At 36.6% G+C, this 18,777-nt stretch overlaps 1 protein-coding gene across 8 annotated transcripts in view; it reads right to left on the bottom strand.

The window, feature by feature from the left end:
* Positions 1 to 18,777, bottom strand: part of LOC6643926 (pneumococcal serine-rich repeat protein) — a 35,636-nt gene that overhangs the window by 15,594 nt on the left and 1,265 nt on the right. For all 8 annotated transcript variants that reach the window (XM_047010933.1, XM_047010932.1, XM_047010935.1 and 5 more), the window contains one exon: positions 1,660 to 2,019. In XM_047010933.1, the coding sequence (XP_046866889.1) occupies positions 1,660 to 1,860 (201 nt within the window). In that variant the 5' untranslated portion in view covers positions 1,861 to 2,019. Of the gene's footprint in view, positions 1 to 1,659; positions 2,020 to 18,777 lie in introns of those variants that run through there.

Genomic DNA, 18,777 nt, shown 5'->3' with positions numbered 1-18,777 from the left:
ATGTAACAGGCAGGAAATTAAGTAACAGTACAGTCATTAGGTGCGAATCGAATTGATAAATGGCCCCGAGATGCCAGTCCAAATGTCATCGGTAAATGTGACCAGAGGAATAATAGTCCACTCACTTGTGCTGCAATAGCATCGAGTTATTATTGATGCTATGGACTTCTATCGTCAGTTCATGGTGGTCGAATCAAGAAATTAAGATTTCCTCTTTTTACTTTTTGGAGAAAGAACAGGGGAGAGTCTGGATACTCTTTTGAAAATGATAAGAACCCAATAAAATCGGTAATGCCTTTAAAACGTATGGCTATTTTAATGAGTCCCTCTATATATCTATGTATATTTGTCCATTCTGTGTTGGGTAATACAAAGTCTGGTGGAAATCGTGTACTGTTTTATTCTGATTAGCTTGTTATGTCCTTTCTAAACGCATTTGACATTTGAGAACTGTTAGAGTTGGACTCCGATGTGATGATAAGTCGTTTGTGGGTCAACTGTAACCTGTCTATGATCATAGATAACATAGAGAGAACCATAAACTTGGTTGTGGCAATTGACTGTTTCTGCTCAAGCGTAATTAACAGGTCACACGCACATGCGATAAGTTGAATAAGAATTGGAATCGCAGAGCCCTGGTCCAACTCGTTATCTTATTCGGTTTAGGTTGGCTGAGTAAACGAGCCACGCACATGCTGTGCCACTTATTAATCGATTTTGCCAGTTTCGAGTTATAAACGAATGAATCTTTCGCTTTAATTGCTGCGGCGTCGGCCACGTCAAGTGCTGTGGCTGTGCTGATTTCTGAAAGAGTTTTACCTTTTCCTTTCCACACACAGAAAGACACAGACACACGATGGTAATTAATTCAAAACTCTTCAGATTTCACTTGTCTTTGGGCTATATACCATTGATTGCTCTAGAATTTGTTGGGTAATTATGAATGCGGCACTGACCAAGTATTTCGAGGCTCTACAGCAGTTTTTTGTGTCCGATCATCATCATCATCATCATCAACAACCTAATCATTATCATCGTCGTCATGGAGTGTGTGTGGTCAAGTCGAGTTTTCAGCCTCAAGTGCTGGCATCAGTTCCAGCAAAAAACGAGTAAGAAGCTTCATCTCCGTATAATTTGGTGCGTAGCAAAAAACTTGAAACATTGGATATTTTTTTATAAACTTTTAAGATTGATGCCAATGTAATGACATCATCAGAAAGTTTAATAAAACAATTCCAATTGAAGTTTAAATCGAATAGAATATATATATTTGTACTTAAAAATTTGAATTGTTATGTTTAGTTTAATTGGTACTTTGGTATCTGCGCTTTTGGACGCTTATGGACCCACTTGAAACCAGGCCTAATAGCTAAATAAACTATTAACTGATTAAAATCGAAACACAAGGAAACCCAAACCAGCAATCAAGCCCAATTGCCTTTTGGCTCAAACTAAATTAGTGAACGCCTCTCCATTTAGAGGAAGGCTTTCAATTTCATTTCATTTCATTTCAGAAAAGAACAAAAAAAAAAGAGAAGAAGCTGTGGACGATAGGCAAACAAAGAGCCAGCCAGAGGAGCAATTAGGCCTAGACTCACCTCTGCCATCAATCAGAGAGGTAAAGTATTGTAGTTGTTTTTCTTTGGTTCTTTAACTTACCTTGCCATAGCTATTCAGTGGTCCATTTATCCAGCGATCTGCCTCCAATCGTCCACTAAACAGAGCCCCAGTTTGGGGATCGATGCGTTGCCATTCACGCACCTCGCGCTGGAATGGCGAACGTGAGCCGCTGCTGCCAACTCCACCTCCTCCATCTGCCTGGAGATGATGACTGTGATTGTTTGTGGTTGCCACTTCCATGTTGCTTGTGTTGTTGCTTTCGCTCTCCTCGAGAGGAGCTACTGTGTGCGCTTTTAATTTGCACGCTCGACGGGCTCGAGTCTTGGTCTTGGTCTTCGTCTTTACTATGCTGCAGTGCTCTTTTTTCTCTCTTCTGATTTCTTGTTTAGGTTCGCTCGCCTATTTCAAATTATTATTTATTGTTATTATGCTGTCCTCTTCCCGTCGCCCTTGCCCCTGTCCTATCTGTACGTCGACTCTGGCAACGTTTTTCGTTTGCTAAATTAATGGCAACTTTAATTTATTATCATAATAATAATTTTCTAGCTATTCTAGGCTGGCTACTGTGTGCACACGCTTCTACCCCCAACCCCGCCCTCTCCGAGTACCTCTATCAATTTTTTGTTTCTGTCAGTCTGAAAATAATTTTCTTAGCTTTTCCTTTTGCACGCTTTGTTGCCTCGCTCTTGGCTTTCACAGTCCAATTTGAGTCTTTTCGCTTGGTGTGTGCGCACGAGTGTGTGTGTTTGAGTGTGTGTGTGTGTGTGATCTTAGCTGAAATGGCAAGAACAGAGTTGAAAGAAATTTTGCGTTAGTTAATTATATTTCAAAGTGTGAAAATGTTTTTTTCCGTTTTGTTTTCCTTTCTTCCCAACATTCTGACGGAAGCAAAAGTGCTTTGAACTGACTTTGGATGTGAATGGGATTGTGGAACTTGATTTCTAATTAAATTTGCGGCCAACGTCCAACCGGAATATGCCAAGAGCAAAAAGAGAAAAAAGGGGCTCAGCACTTGGTGGGTTCAAATTGGACGGATGTCACAGTCTACTTCCGCTATGGACAACTCTTGGCTTAAAGACGAGCGAAGATTATCAGTGTCTTAAACCGAAAGATGGCCTTACATATGAATATTTCCATCATTAATTATTGTCATTTGGAAAAATCTCATTTATTTTAGTATTAGGAACTTTAAATACTTCAAATTTGGCTTTAAACGATTAATTTTAAATTGAAAATGATCATTGAAAGCAAAAGTTGACATGACTTGATATTGAAACCCAAATATATTCAAACATTTAGACTTGTTCCATAATTAATAATACGATTTAATGGTATTTTAATTAAGCCTAGTTATGCCTTGAAGTGAACCAAAACTGAACATCTAATTTGTTCTTCAAATCGCTTTATTTATTGTTTGGAAGATGCCATTCCCGATTAGAGTCGGCTAAGAGAATTTTTCAATTTTAACAATATACGATTTGGCCAGTCTCCTTTCCTCTCCTCACTGCACTGGATAGTAAATCAATAGAGCCCCTTCAAAGAAAAAAGAAACAACAAAAACAGCTGTCAAAGTGAGGCGTGCACTAAGAAAACTGAATTTGGCACAAATTGTGGTCGAAAGCCGCGGCAGCCGTTGGCGCGAATGCAATTTCAGGGGAAAAGCAATTTTAGTAAACTTTTTCATGCACCAAAGCCATGCCGGTCCGCTAAATAGTAACTGTTATTTAGTTTTCCTCACTGCTCAGGCATTAACTTCCTCATATAGAAAATAGAAAACCATAAAACAAGCCAACGGAAACGTGTTTTCGCCGTTGAACTTGCACTCGTTTTTGGTTTTGGCTGCGTCTTTAACACTTTGGCTAGAAACAAAATTTTCTTGTTTGTTGCTGTTGTTGCAGCACGCAACTTGGCCAAATCAGAAGAGACTTGAGCATTTTCTTTGGATACCCCCAACATTTTGTACTCCACATTTATTTAGTCTGGCATCGTCGTTGGACACGTTTAGCCAGTTTTTTGTTTGTTTGACTGTTTTTGGACTTTGTGTGTGTGTGTGAGTAGGTATGCGCCTGTGTGTGAGCTACTTGATTGTGTTAATTAAATTTTAATTAAGCGTAATTTAGTATAATTAGGCTCTGGCATAAATAAATGCTTCTACATGCCAGAGTTGCGATTGGTTTATGCTCTTTGCTTATCTCTTGTTGACTGTTACCGGGATCCACAGACAAATTGAATGCATTAGTCGAGGGAACATTAATTAATGCTAGTTTGTTTCCTAAGTCTTTCGTTTTCGCCCCTTCCGATGATAAGTTTTAAGAATGTTAGACTGTTCACTCAACTGCAATATAAACCAACCGCAAACAACAAACAATCCCAAGTGGTAGTTCGTTCAAGTCCGCTTGTTAGCCATACCGAAGGTCAGTGCCTAAGTTTACAGTTGCCTTTTTGGATGCCTTTTTGCCCCCCTTCTAGCCCCTTCTCCATTTTTGGTTGACAATCCGACCTAACCGCATACAGCAAGGAAATACAATGGAAATAAGAAAAACAAAAAGTGTGTCTGTTTGTTTTCTACAATAATTGGCAAAACGAAAGTCGAGTTGTGGTTGAACTTGATCCCACATACAATATTGAATTTGAAACAGATTTTTATGTAGGTTAATCCCCGCATTTTTGGTTTCGTGTTACATGCGAAAAATATACGCTATACCGACATATACATATAGATATACATACTTACACAAATTGATTGATTTATTTTGTTTAAAAATAGTTCCAAGTGTGGGTTCAACTCTACTTATTTATATATAGACACACAGGCCAAAGCTGTGAGGGTGTCAAAATGGCATTGAAAATGCGTAACCCAAAGAAAACCAAATAAGCAGCAAAGCAACAAAAACTACAACCAACCGAATGAAAAAACGCGAAACAGAAACTGACAATAAAGAAGGAATTTGTTTCACAATTACTTATTTTCAACGCGTGCACAGCGAAAATCGTGCTACAATTGACCGATATGCAAATGGTCTCGGTTATTTCGGTTTTTATTTGTGGATATTTGCATAATTGGCATGTTTTTCGTGTGTTCTAATTTGAATTTGAACAAAACCAAATTGGTGGCAAGTGTGAAAACTTGATTAATTGACATATTGGCCAGACCAATTGGGAATGGGGTTTGAATGAATGAAAAGCGCTCAAATTGCGTTTCAGAACATGAGCGACTGTCGAAAACTGAAAATATATTTTGAGTAGTATTTAACCCAATATGTGGTGACTCTGTAATACAGCTAACAAGAAAAAGATAAAAAAGTAAACAAGGACGAAGACAATTTTAAATAAATATTCATCTATCTTTTCGGATAGAATCTTGTCGATGTTTTGTCACTTGCTACAACATCAAACCTGATAAATTTTGAAAGTTTTTGGAATTCATTAATGCATATCCCTTTGACAGCTTCTTTTTTACTTCAAAGCTAACAATAAGATACAAACAAAGTTTCTTTTTCAAAATTAAGCGATTGGTCAGCGAGATTCTACGATTTCACAACTTTAGATTAAATTGAAAATTTGCCTTTTCTTTACACTTTGAACTAGACCAATAGAGCTAATTTTACTGTAGTAAGCTGGAATGATCATCTTATAAACCGAGAATAGAGATTAGAACAACATTTTGTGTAGCTCGTAAGTCTCCAAACTGGATCAACTTGATAATAATTATAAGGAGTAGATTTGGTTTACTTTAGGCGTGTGTAGTCTTTGGCATCGACTTGCTTTTCCTGAATCGCTTCTGTCGTTCGCTAAGTAAATTAAAAGTCAAATAAACAAAACGTAGTTCACACATTTCTATCAGGTCGGTTTTGTCATCTGTATGTGTCGAATATTTTTTTGTCTGTTCAAGTCTGCTGCTAAACAAAATGGCAAATATTTAGCCAACTAATTAGGCCAAGTGCAAGTGCTAAAAGTAGCGGTGGCATTAAGAATTAAAGTGATTCACAAGAGAGCATGTGGATGGGTCTGTGTCCCACTTTCGCAGCCAACAATTTAATGGCCATTACGCAAACCTGGGTTGGAGAGTTGCCATGGACCCCTCTGTGGGTTTATATCAAATTTCACGAGACTTGATTACGCATATCGTAAAATTGGGGAAAGAAATTGCGCATACGCTGCGAGGTTCAGGCTAGCGGAAAATCAGAGTGAGATAGATTTTGTGGGCGTTGCAGGAAATCGTAAAATAAAATGTTCATTAGACGGAAGATATATGCAAATTATGTACTTATATATACAAACATGAGTTTTTTCTGTTATGTCTGTTTGTCACAACGGCAAGAATTACCTGTTTTCTCTTCTCTCTATTGGAATTGTGGGTAGAGTGTGAATTGATTTCTCTGCCTCTCTCTCTCTCTCTCTCCATCTATGTAAATATGCATAGTGTGTTGGCACTTGCAATTATATAATTTTGTAAAGCAAAAGATATGACATACGACAAATGCCAGTTAAAGTTGTGACAAACAAATTACATGCCATAAATTTCGATTCTTTATACATGTCACTTAATTAAACTGAATTGACTCATTTGCTTAATTAAACAATGGCAAGAACTCAACGCCTACGGCTAAACAAGGGCGGGTGCTCTAACCATTACGATAATTACCCGATTTACGCTGCGCATTTGCCTATTCTATATTATTCCACATTTCATTTGCTTGGGCTTCTATCTATAAATACGGAAGTCTCCATCCTCATCGGATGGCAAAATATACTATTGCGTGTGTCTAATAACAGTTGTTAAACGAAAGCATTGTCTGATCTGGGCCCCCTTCCTCTCGGCCGTAGAAGTAAAGAATTAAACAAAACAAAAATTAGATTAAAAACGAATTATTTTTCCAATAGCCGCAAAAAACGAGAAAACAAAAAACAAAAAACATCTTAATAGAAATAATTATAAAATAATAAACAGCAAACCAAGCCTGTATGAAATGACGGAAGCTTGTGGTTTCAATCATATGTATGTAGATAGAGCTAAGATATATCACTACATCTCTGGGGCGTTGCTAGAGCACTTTATACAAAGGCAACAGCAGCAGCAACAATTATTTTTGTATATTTTGTTGATTACTTTTTTCTTTGCCATAATTGAATTGTAGCAAAAGAGTAATGTTGAAAGATTAAGTCAGACAGACATCAAAGAGATTTTCGATATGTAAAAAATTGAGACAAAACTGTCCATTGCTTAAGGTTAAAGACTTATGTTGAGTGGCGAAACAAAGGAATCAAATTCTTTAATCGGTTTCTTTTGATTTCTGAATAACAACATTTGCATTTGCCAAGAATTTTCTTCGATTACTTAATCTTAGTAGTTAAGTTATTGATCTTTTGAATATAATCCGAAAGTTGGATATTCCATGGAAAAAGCGTTTGCACTTGCCGTGAAAAGTGGGAGAGATTGTGCCGAACCGTTATTAACAGACTTCTATCTCATTATTCCAATCTGAAGTCAGTTGATCAAGTCATATTATTCAGGCAAATCCATCTTGATTAAGACACAAAGTTCGCACACGACTTAAGCTTTAACTTTCATGCAAATTCATATGTAAATTTTGATAAAATTTTTTTGGCATTGTTTTTCGTTATGGCTGGACAAAAGACAAAAGGCGACAAACTTTTGTTTCAAGGCTAGCTCAATCGAAAATCAATCAACAAGCACTTTTTGCCAAACTATTATGTAAATTATAATTTTCTTATTGCAAACATATGTTGCGGTTGTTAATGACCGGCATGCCAAAAAGTAAAAGTGTTAAATTGATCAACATGGCTGGAATTATGTTTTACCCCACACAGACGCACACACACAGAGAGAGAGAGACCAACCGAGCAGATATTTCAGCTCATATTTCACATTGAAAAAAGCTGAAGAGTTTCTTTGCTTGACTCTTTTCGTTGAAGTCATTTCCCTTGTAGGCGTCACTTGTAATTAACTTTTTAGCCCTAAAGGTTCCTCTCTACCTCACCCCATTCCACGCCATGGACCCTCAATTCATGCTGTGTGGTAACCCCTTCCCATTTGGTTTTTTCCTGTTGTCGTTTTTCTTTCGTTACGCTTCATTTAGTATGCAGTTCCTGGAGTTTTTTGGTTTTTTTCTTTAGCATTTTATTTATGTCTTTTGCTGGCTGTCTGTTTGCATTGGCAAACGGCTCATTTATTTTGTCACATGTGGGAGGAAAAGCGGGGAGTTTGTGGCACGGGTGGAGTTGGGGTTAAGACTTTCGGTTAACGTTGAATATTTGGAGGCCTGATTTTTCATAACTGATAAAGCGTTGTTTATTTATGACTTCATTTCGGTTGTCTACCAGAATAAGACAAGACTCAGTCAATTTCTATTTGAATCTCCCACCATATAAGAAAACAAAGCTCGAAACGAAACCTTATTCTGAAGTCTGTTGGACCAACCAACCGCCCACTCAACGACAATTACAAGAAAGCATATTAATGTATATGGCGCTTTAAAGTGCCTTAACTACTTACTACTTCAAATATAACGACAACTTTCACCCAAGCATCAGCAACTGTTGCAGCTGTGAGAAATCTCAGGCAATTTGTTGTATTTCTTTTTGCACCACTTCACGACACATTCTTTCTCGACGTCTCTTTCCGTCAATTGTCAAAGCCAGAGCAGCAACTTTTTCATCGGAAAGTATTAAGAAAAAGTACGAAAGTAAGGGGGGCTTGAGGCTAATTATACAACTGATGAGAGAAAGAAAGTCGAGAGGCGAAATTACGAATTTCGCACATTATTCAAGTGTTCTGGAAAGTGGAATAAGGGATTCGATAAATTACTTATTAATATCTAATTTATACAACAGAAGCAGTTATGGCCTATTAGATATGCAAATTGGACACGATTCGCAATCAGCCTTATCACATAAATTACTTAACAAGTTTTATTTGTTGTTTGTGTTATTGTGCTTTGCTTAGTTTGGCTTGGCTTGATTTGGCTTCGGTTTGTATTGTTTTGGTGTGCTCTGTTGTGCTGAGCTGAGCTGTGCTTTTGCTTTGTCATTGAACAAGTTATCTTATCTTGGCTCGAACCTTTTTTGAGTACTTCCAAGCAAGCAGCGATCGACCAGCTAAGCAGCGAGTACGTCATTGAACTTGACTTTGAAGGCGTTCCACTCTTTTATTGCCATGTTTAGTTTAGATCTTTGGAGCTCCATCGTCTTTAACTCCATCTGCTCGATCTCCCAGAGTTATGACACTTGATGTCAGTTGAAAACGCATTCGAAATTCGAATAGATGCTGCAGGGGCACATGAAGACCCAAGTGAAAACCAGTTATTAAAGTCTAACTCGGACACTCAGACCATGATGGTCATTTATTTAATTATGCCCATACATATACGAAAATACTTCTTTATACTGCACTCTAAAGGTAATTGTAATTTTAAGACTTTTTCTTGACAACAATTAGGAAAAACCTGCTCCTCGTATTTATTACTATTTATTTTCACTGAAACTGGAAACAGTTCTTTTAACTAATGATATTTTGAAACATTTTGTAGTTGCTATATGGGAAAAAGACCAGTCGAATCTATACAGAAAGTATAACTTGAATACATGACTGACTATGTGACGTGGGTGTCTTTTGGTTGGGGGCCAAAGTCACATCAATATGCTAATTAAAACTGGAAATTGTATAATGAAATTCCCCCGCTGATTCATTAAAATTGAAAACCATTTTTGCTTCTTCTTGTTCTACATAAACGTTTACAACTGTTTTCTTGTGCTCGTTTTAACAAGTTTGTTGCTTAAGTCTTTCGATTCGAGTTTGTTTCTTAAGTCTTTTGTTACTCATCTTCAGAACGTACTTATTTACCACTTTCCACTTAATTTCTCTGGGATTCTTGTTTTGTTTTAATCTTCGCCGAAAATAAGGCGCAATGACTGGTTAAAACGATTTGCCGTTAGCCCTGTTTTTGGGTGAGACAAAACAAAAAATTACACAACTTAACGGTTAATTTAATTTTGCGTAATTTTCGTTGTTTTTATTTTCCTTTCCTTACAAAACGAAACAAAGCGCACCTAATCAAAAAGAGACAGAGAGAGTGACGCAGAATGAAAGAAAAGAAGACGCAAAATATTTTAGCGGCAGAGCAATTCGTCAGTCTGACAGCTTTTTGACAGCTCAAACTTAAAGGGAATTTTCGAATTTTGTTTTTGTTGTTGTTGTTGTTGTTAAGTTCAGCTAAGTTCAGGCTTTTGTTCGTTCTGTTTGTACCGTTTTCGATTTTACCTTTTTCTTTTCATTTTTCAATTTTAATTTTTTCTTCCATTCGGTACGCTCTTCGAGTGTTTTTTCACAGTTGCATGCGGAAATAATTGGAGAAAACAAAAACAAAGGCTTACGAATTATCATACAAAAAGATGCAAATACCAAAGGTCATATCTCAAAAAGAACTGCAAAATGATTAGCTACAAACTATATCTCTGATAAGTTGTTTTTCGTTCTCTTCAGATGAGTATTTCAACAATTGAAGCTTGTTTTAACAATGAAATTGGAACTTGGAAAGTCTGTTTGACAATCGATTTGAAAGAGATTTCTTGTTTTTGAATGACATGGTCCAATGAAATGAGTGTGCAATTTGGTTTTATTTCTTCCCATGATATTTTGTCCAATTTAATAATTAATTATTTGCTGCTTTTGTGAAGTTATGATGTTGTTCCTGCTCATTAAACCAACTTATGTGTTACTATTCTCTAATGTTTTGTGTTTTTTTTTCATCTCGTTTGCTTGGCTGTCTTAATTTCCATATCGATTGCGATTTTGCCGTTAAATTCAAGAAACGTTGACCCGTAGAACTTGATTTCTTTTTCGTCTTTATATGTTGTTGTTCTTTCTTTGAGTGTTTTTGTTCTTTCATTCCCATCAGTTTCGACTGATCAGCGATTGAGTAAGGTTAGGATAGAAGGGAGAGGAGAATTCGCAAACTGATGACCAATTTTGATGAATGCCAGTCGGTGGGGTGTGGGGATGGGGAAGGGGAAGCTAAAGCTCAGATTTCCGAGCACAGAGTTGTAATCCTCCAAATCGAAATCTTGGCGTGGGCGGCATTTCGATGACAAAATAATAATAATAAAAAGCAACTACAATTTATTTCGGGCACACGTGTGCAAAAGATCAAAAGCGAATTGCGTCATTTTTTGTCTTTTGGTCATTTGATCCATTCCATATGGGCCGTCGCACGTTGGCCATAAAGCTGCAGTTTATGGTTCATACACTTATTGGAACGGTTAACTGTCAAAGCGGCAACAGTTTTTAGCCTTAAAGATTTCAATCGGCTGCTAGTGCATAGAATCTTTTTGGGTTTCTTTTTTTTTGGAGGGGAGTTTTGTGGTTCTATGACCTTTTGGGAACAATACAAAAAACTAGATGCTGATTCAACCATTTGATTAGCGCTGGCTCTGGCTCTGGTTGCTGTTGGGGCTGACACTTTGCCCATAAATAACCCAAGTAAAACATGTGCCCCGGGAGCCTGTCGAACGCGCCGCCCCACGACACGCAAAAGTACTTAACAATGACCAAAATGTACTTAAATGGCTAAAAATGGTCAATACGACAAACTTGAAATGGCAGACGAACCAGCCAGCCATCCAGCGAGCTTAACAAGCTGGTCCCAGAACGCGAAAGACAGCCAGGATGAAGATGAGAAGAGCGGGTGAGGGACTTCAGCCGCTGCCAGCTGCTGCTTAGAATTTTCTTCAGGAAATAAGCGACCATTGCTGTGGCAGCTCCTTTTAAAGCTAAAGCAAGGCCTTAAACAAACAGCCCATGGGGACCAGGGACCCAAGTAAACGGGGCTCAAAGCACAGAGCCAAGTTCAAGTGGATGCAGGAGAATCCTCCTAAGTGAAGCAGCTTGTTAGGACTTGCACTCGCTCAGTCCGCATTTCTCGCTGTGTGAGAAATCATTATGTGGTGTCTGTTTCGATACCCTGTAATGTTGGCTCTATGGGGGACAGGGAATTTCAATATCTTGTTCACATTAATTTGAATTACAGGGTAGCCGATCTGTCTACTCCTCATCGATTGTAAGTGTTTCCTTCCCATTTGGTTTTGCTACTTTGTTCGTTCCTTTGTAGCTGTCTTTAAAAATAGTTTATCGCCCGATCGCGCATTTATTTCGTTTGTCTCTGTCGAAGTGTTTGCCGCACTCCAATCCCTTGCCCTCCCTGCCCCCCCGCCCCTAACCACTGGGCAAAGTTAATGCTGTCAAGATAGCAAAAAGGAAATCAATGCACAGCTTGTTGGAGCTGCTTTAAGGGCTTTGTGTGAGTTACATGATAAATGCAATGCAATGCAATAACAACAGGCAAAAACCAACTCAACAGCTGGTCCAACAAATGTTTCTTTCTCCCGTCCAACAGCAGCAGCCGCACCAACAGGAAATGAACGTGGCCTCCTCTATTTGGTTTAGAGACTTTTTTGTTTGCCTTCGAGTCTGGCAAAAATATTCTAAATTGCTGATTAACACGCTGTTGCCCCTGCCGCTGCAGGCTGGCGGGGCAAGAACTGACATGGCTTAGTCATGCCAACTCTTTGGGGAGTTGCAAAACTGCATATGGACATAATGAGATGGCAAACATTTTGTTAAGCCCACCTCATTATGCAAATTGGGGAAGACGATGACTTTGCCCTTTTTGGTGGTGATTTATATTGTGATTGGACAGCAATCAGTTAAGACATTGCTTACATTTTCAAAATATGGCAATATGTGAGTAATTCTCCTTAAAACGAAATCAGTTACAAATTATGAAAGAATCGAATACTACTTTGAAATTTCCCTTACATCACATGAAAATAGTCATCGCTGTTATGAAGACTAAAAGCTAACTTTCTGATGAGGTAAATTTTAATGTAATTAAATAGTTTGATGACTTCTCTTTTTCTTTATTGTTGTCTTGTCCTGGTAAGACAAATATCAGAATTTAATTCAACCTTTTCATGTCGTATAACCATCTCATCTGATTTAACTACCAACATTGCTCATTCTATAATTTAACTTTCTTTCTTAGGTTTCTTAGTAATTACAAACTGATGACGTTCTCTATTACCAAAGTCCAATTAATATTTATCTTTTAAGTCATATATTGGTAGGTTATCATTAGAACCATGATCTGAGAGTGGTAAAGTTGTCAGTCAGCTAACCCAATTAATTTTAACTTAAAATCGTTTCTTTTTTTTTAACTTTTTTGTAAGTTTTTCAAATATTTCGTGCAAAAGTCCGAAAACTGCCGTATATTTTCAGACTATTTCGCTCTCTTTATAGTTTTATTGTATAGTTAATTGATTTGATTTGATCAAGACCTTTCCCATGGCTAAATACATATATACACGTATATTGTAGTTGACTTGCGCTTTCGCCATGCTCCATTTATTATTATTATCAAATGGTCCAGAAAAGAAATAACACTCAATCATTCTCTTTCACTCATCTTTCACTCTGGCAACTTAAGTAGAGCGATAATAAAAATGCAATCTACTACAACATTTTATCTGTCGACAATATCCGAGTCACTGGACCAACTCTCATGGCAATTAATACCTTTTAATGGTTCACTCTCTGTTGTTTTTTAAATTTAATAATAAAAAAAAGACAAGCGCAGAAAATAACAATAATAATAATTATGACAAATGGCTAAGCGAAAACTTTTCATTTCGCTCAGACAGATAGACAACAATCAATACTGAAAATATAAAAAATCAGTTGTTGGCAGAAAAAGTGAAAGCCACTCAATATAACACCGGGGCAGAATGAAAATGAAACGACAAAATGTAAAAACCAAATGGAAAATGTTTAAGGAAATTATGTTTATTGTTTTAGAGATAGATGTATGTGTGTGTGTGTGAAAGAGGTGCAACCGCAACATTCATATATGAAAATTATACTGCAGTTCCGCATTTTGATATTAAGTAACCGAAATGAGCTTATGAAAGCTGCGTCGGTCCGGGCCAATCCCCCTAAAAAATAACTACTAAACACACTCCGAGTTTCGTTTTTTATTTTCTTCTTCGACACAACCTGCATTGAACCTGCTTTATTTCTTGGGGTAGCTCATTAAAAACCCAAACATAGTCATAAATAATGTGAATAGACTTGTATGTTTGCTAACTCCCTGCATGAAGTCAATTAATTTTGAAGGTCAGGGCAGGTCTATTAAGTGCCCAAAATTGTTTACTTCCTCACCCAGTTTTTGCACCTCCATAGATAATAACACACACACACACACATACTGTTGAATTCTGTCTATATATGTGCGTACGTATGTGTAATTCTAGGTCAGACTTCACGTGTGCCAACGGCACCGACGCCGCCAATTTCGGAAATTTGCATAAGACTCTCTTATATAATTCCCTCAATTAGCCCGTATTATTAAATTTCAACTTGAACTTGTCTAGGTAAAAATATGATTAAAAAAAAACCGATAACAAAACACCACAAAGTCGATTTGTAGTCGACTTCAATGCGTTTTCTTGCAAGTAGAAACCGAAAATTGTTCAAGCGTTTTCTTTGCGCGTGTTTGGGGGCAATTTGTTAATTAATCATTGATTTTATAATGGAAATTAAGGAAATTAATTATTAGTTGTTGATCATTTTATAGCATGGCTACTAGTTTTGCTGGTAATTGGGTGTTAGGCAAACGATAATTAATAAATCAAAGTAAACCAAATTAAACTAGTTTTGTTTGCGTATCAGACCTCTGGAAGAAATCCATTTCAATTGCTCAACACTTTTTAAGTATTACTTATGGTCTTACCATTCAGTCGGCTAGTGGTAAGTGAAAAGGATTTCTGTTATCCACTCGAACTATTGAATAAGAAGAAATATTCACACCCAAAACTCATTTGTTCAGGAATCTCATCTTCAGGGTCATCGCATTACTAATTTTTCATTGCCGATTTGCAAGCCAATCAGCTCAAGAGCGTGAAATATACAAAAAAAAGAAACCTTTACATTTTTAGAGCAAAAATTATAATTGCTCACCTTCTTTTGGCAAAAACAACAACATGAAACAAATTAAAAGCATGAAAAACAAGTCATATACCAAAATAATAGCAACAACAACATGAGCAAGAAACAAAAATGTTACAAATTTCTAGTTGCTAATATTATTATTTTTCTCGTATTTTGTTTTCGTCTTGCTTTGTTTTTACCTTTGCTGATGTTGCGCAGTCAAAGACCTTCATGCTGGTAATTGGCACCGCGCCAAGCAAAAGAAAACAAGAGGCGATTTCCCTGAATCACTCGGAAAAAAGCAAGAAGGAGAAGAAAAAGATACAACAAAAGCAAAACAAGACAAAAATCAAACAGCAAACAGCAGAATTTTGGTTAAACATAATTTATGCCAAATAATAATCAACTGGCAGCACTTAAAACGAGACTTAACCTCTGCCCAATCATGGCAAATGGGGCAAATGTTTTGGTCGGGGACTGCAGAGTAACCAAAGTAAGAAGAAGACAACTTGGACAAGACAATGGAGACCAATGGAAATGTTAAACTTCACTTGGAGTTTGCAAATTTAAGCTTAATGGATATCGAAATTTAACATGGTCGGGCCCATCGATTTTTTGACTTTTGGACAATATCTAAAACTTGTGTACCCGAGATGAGTGTGCCCCAAAAATGTTAAATGTGAAACTCCAGAGAACTCTCTCAATTACTAGTTTGTTTTAGCTCATTTCGATAAACTAATCTAGCTTCTGTGTATTTTACTTCAATTTGATCAGAATGTCCCAACCGATAAGTTGGGCCGTCCTTTGATTGCATTTGCTTATGCTGAACTTAATTAATAATTATTTTATATTGACTTGTGAGATTCCCGATCGTCGACTTTAACAAAAAAGACTGTATTAAACCTCTTTCTGTGACTGGCCTCTTAATTGCCTTGGTTGGTTGTTTGCAATTATTTTAGTTCGCAAGGGGATTTTGGCCACGGCTCAGCAGGGTGGAGGATTTTCTCCACTTTAAAACATTTTTTTCTTTTCAATTTTTTGTTTTGTTTTGTTTTGTACTTCTTTTTTCCTTTTGCTTTTGCCGGTTTGTTAATTTCATGAAAAAAAAGTGACGTCAATGAACACATTTTGGCTTTTTGCCTGCTGTCAGCTTGGCTCTGGTTTTAGTTTATAGTATTTCTGTATTTTGTTGATTTTTTCCTTCTTTTTTTTTATGCCACTCGCTGATAATTGCCATTTGGCATTACTTTGGCTTGTCATCAATCCTGAGCTGTGTCGTTGTCAACTATAAACTATTATTTTTTCTGTATGTTTAAGCGGCTTTGATTTGTTGGTTCAATGACACACACACACACACACACACACATACAGAGACAACCCCAGACTTGGGTGCCAATTTGATAGCTCATTTTAATCGGACTAGTGAAGACTGACAAACGACAACGTTTTGATATTTAGACAATTGCAGCAGACGAACGAAAAACTAAAGTCAAATTGATAAAAACTTTCACTTGTAAAGCAAATTATTTTAATTCAAGTTTGTGCCTTAAGTCATTAAGTAGTTTATGGTAAAAAAAATTGAAATGAAATGAAAAAACAACTTAAATGAGGAGGCGATTACCTATAGAACTAAAATTTGGATAGATCCAAAATAACTCTATAAGTTTTTCTAATCATTTCTTGGTTTCTTCTGGTTTTTTTTTTCGTATTTTTTCTACTTCAACAATTTGGTTAATTTGTTGGTTAGTTTTCTCTCCAATTGTCTCTTAGTCAATTAAACTTTGGGTCTCACTTTTTTGGGTACAATTTATGTTATGGTTTTTCTATGACAAACATTTCCGCAGCTCGTTCTCTGATCCCTGCCAATAATTTAGGATATTTCGATGATTTACACAATGCTTTTAGAGTTTTTTGATGACTCAAAACTAATTTGCATATTTGTTGTTATTGTTTTATTTGTTTTATGCGCCAACTCCCACAACCATAACATTGGATACGAGCCCAGCCTCCTCGGGGGCTCAGACCATGACTTCTCTCTGCTCCTGCTCGCTGTGAAGTCATCTATCTGACTATTATGCATATCGAATGAAGCTATAAAATAGTTAATTGCTCGCTCAAAAGCATAGGTCTAAGAAGGGGGAGGGTGGTCGATTTCGTGGCTATATCTGTGGACCATAAAAGATAAATATGCATGCATGAATTTCTCAAGCGCCGGGAAGCAAGACTAGATACAAATTGTTTGGAATTTTCATTTGCATTTTGAATTAAACTTTTAGTGTTTATTTGCTTTACATGGCTTTAAAAACGAACAAAAACTCTAATTGAAGGTAATTTAAATTGATTAACCTAAACAAAACCGAAAATAAAAAACCAAACCAAATAAACTAATACAAGACACAACGAAACTTGTCATAGCTTTGTCTTTTGTTATACCCTACCAAAGGGTAGATTCATTTTCTCTCAATAGAGATCTAACAACGTAATTAAGTGCTGTAAGCCTCAATGTATATTCACTTTATAGGGGATATGAAATTCGGCATATTTCTATTGCCGATTGGTGCTGTTTTTTCGACTGCAGTTTTCGGTTTTAGACTCTTAGCTTTGCTTTGGCATTGTCTTGAAAAAATTAAAAAATTAACCAATGGGAAATAGTGTGTGGGTTGACTTTTTGTTTTTCTGCTCTTTGTGGCTGTGTTTTCGATTTTGTCATATGGGTGGCGGCTTGATATGTGTTGAATAAGGTAGCGTGTTTTGAGGTGTTTATGGTTTAATTAACCATGATGAAAAATGAGTGGCCCCAGAGACAATGTCGTCTGTGATTTTGCTACATAAAACAGACCAAAGGCAAGCCAAACCTACAATTAAAGTGTTCAAAGGAAATGATTTAATTAGGCCCAGGCCAAAGCCTTGAGGACTAGCCTAGAAATACACTAGAGAAGAATATATACATAATTATAATTCCCTGAAAACAATTTTGTTGTTTCGTTGGCATTCCGTTTATTTGCGATGACCGATTTTTAATCCAAATGCAAACAAATTGCAAAAAGTTCATTGGAAACGCAGCTAGAGAATAAATTATTAAGAATTTCAAGTTGTTTATGTTGAGTTTTTTTGTATTTGTTTCATTTTGGGTCTTTACATTTTCTCATTCTCATTTTCTTTGTGATCAGCCACAAAAGGCAATGCTAATAATTATGACTTTGAATATGTCAAATTTTGCATTGAATCGGTCTTTTTCCTTTTGTTATATTTTGTTTTGCATCGCAACAAAAATATTTTGACAAAATAATAGACATAAATTAAAAGCTATGCATTGTAAATAACGTCAAAAAAACCATTAAAAATTATTGCGAAAAATGATTAAACAAAAAATATAAAAAATATATATGCGACTCTTTTAATTTTGGTCAGTTGCCTTCTAGGGCTACGTGTCAAAATTGAAGTAACAGGCTTGATAAGTGAGCGAGTTGCGGGGGACATTCCATGAAATGCTTTTTAAGTATTCAATATATTATTTATATATATATAAATATAATAATACTACTTTTAGAAGATTGCTTGCACTGGCTTTGATTCCCCAAGTTATTTAGTAATATTTAGAAATTTACTTATAGAAAAACTTTAATGGCATTTCCACAACCATTTTAAATACACAAAATTAAAATACAAGATAAAAGCAAGATGATATTGATAGGGACTCGGGTGCTCTCAGAGAGTGGATGTACTCAGTGCAGCTGAAAAATATGAATGGACAACAAAAAAGTGTTAAAGTGGGCTTAATGTCAACTTGAAACGCCCCAGACGAGCGACAGTTCTTAACTTGTTGACATTCAGCTCGGCCGATGGAGTTGAGAAAATGGCGCGTGGCCATAAATATGACGGAGAAGGTAATGCAATATCAAATCAACTTTAAATTCCGCACCCAGTTGTTCGATATCTTTACCTTTTGGTGTCTTATGTTGTGAGGTGACAATTGGGGGCCAAACACCTTTGGTAATTTGGCACTAATGTGCACCGCAAGTTCTATTCTCTGACATTTTAGGCATGCAAAGTGGACATAAATCTAGAATACACATGCCAATATATGCCCAGGCACATACCTATATGATCAATAAAATGTTCTAAAATATAAACACAAAAGTCGCTTATCTCCTTAT

Source organism: Drosophila willistoni, assembly GCF_018902025.1.
Source record: "Drosophila willistoni isolate 14030-0811.24 chromosome 2R unlocalized genomic scaffold, UCI_dwil_1.1 Seg167, whole genome shotgun sequence".
Lineage (NCBI taxonomy): Eukaryota > Metazoa > Arthropoda > Insecta > Diptera > Drosophilidae > Drosophila > Drosophila willistoni.
This window is presented reverse-complemented; position numbering and strand designations above follow the sequence as displayed.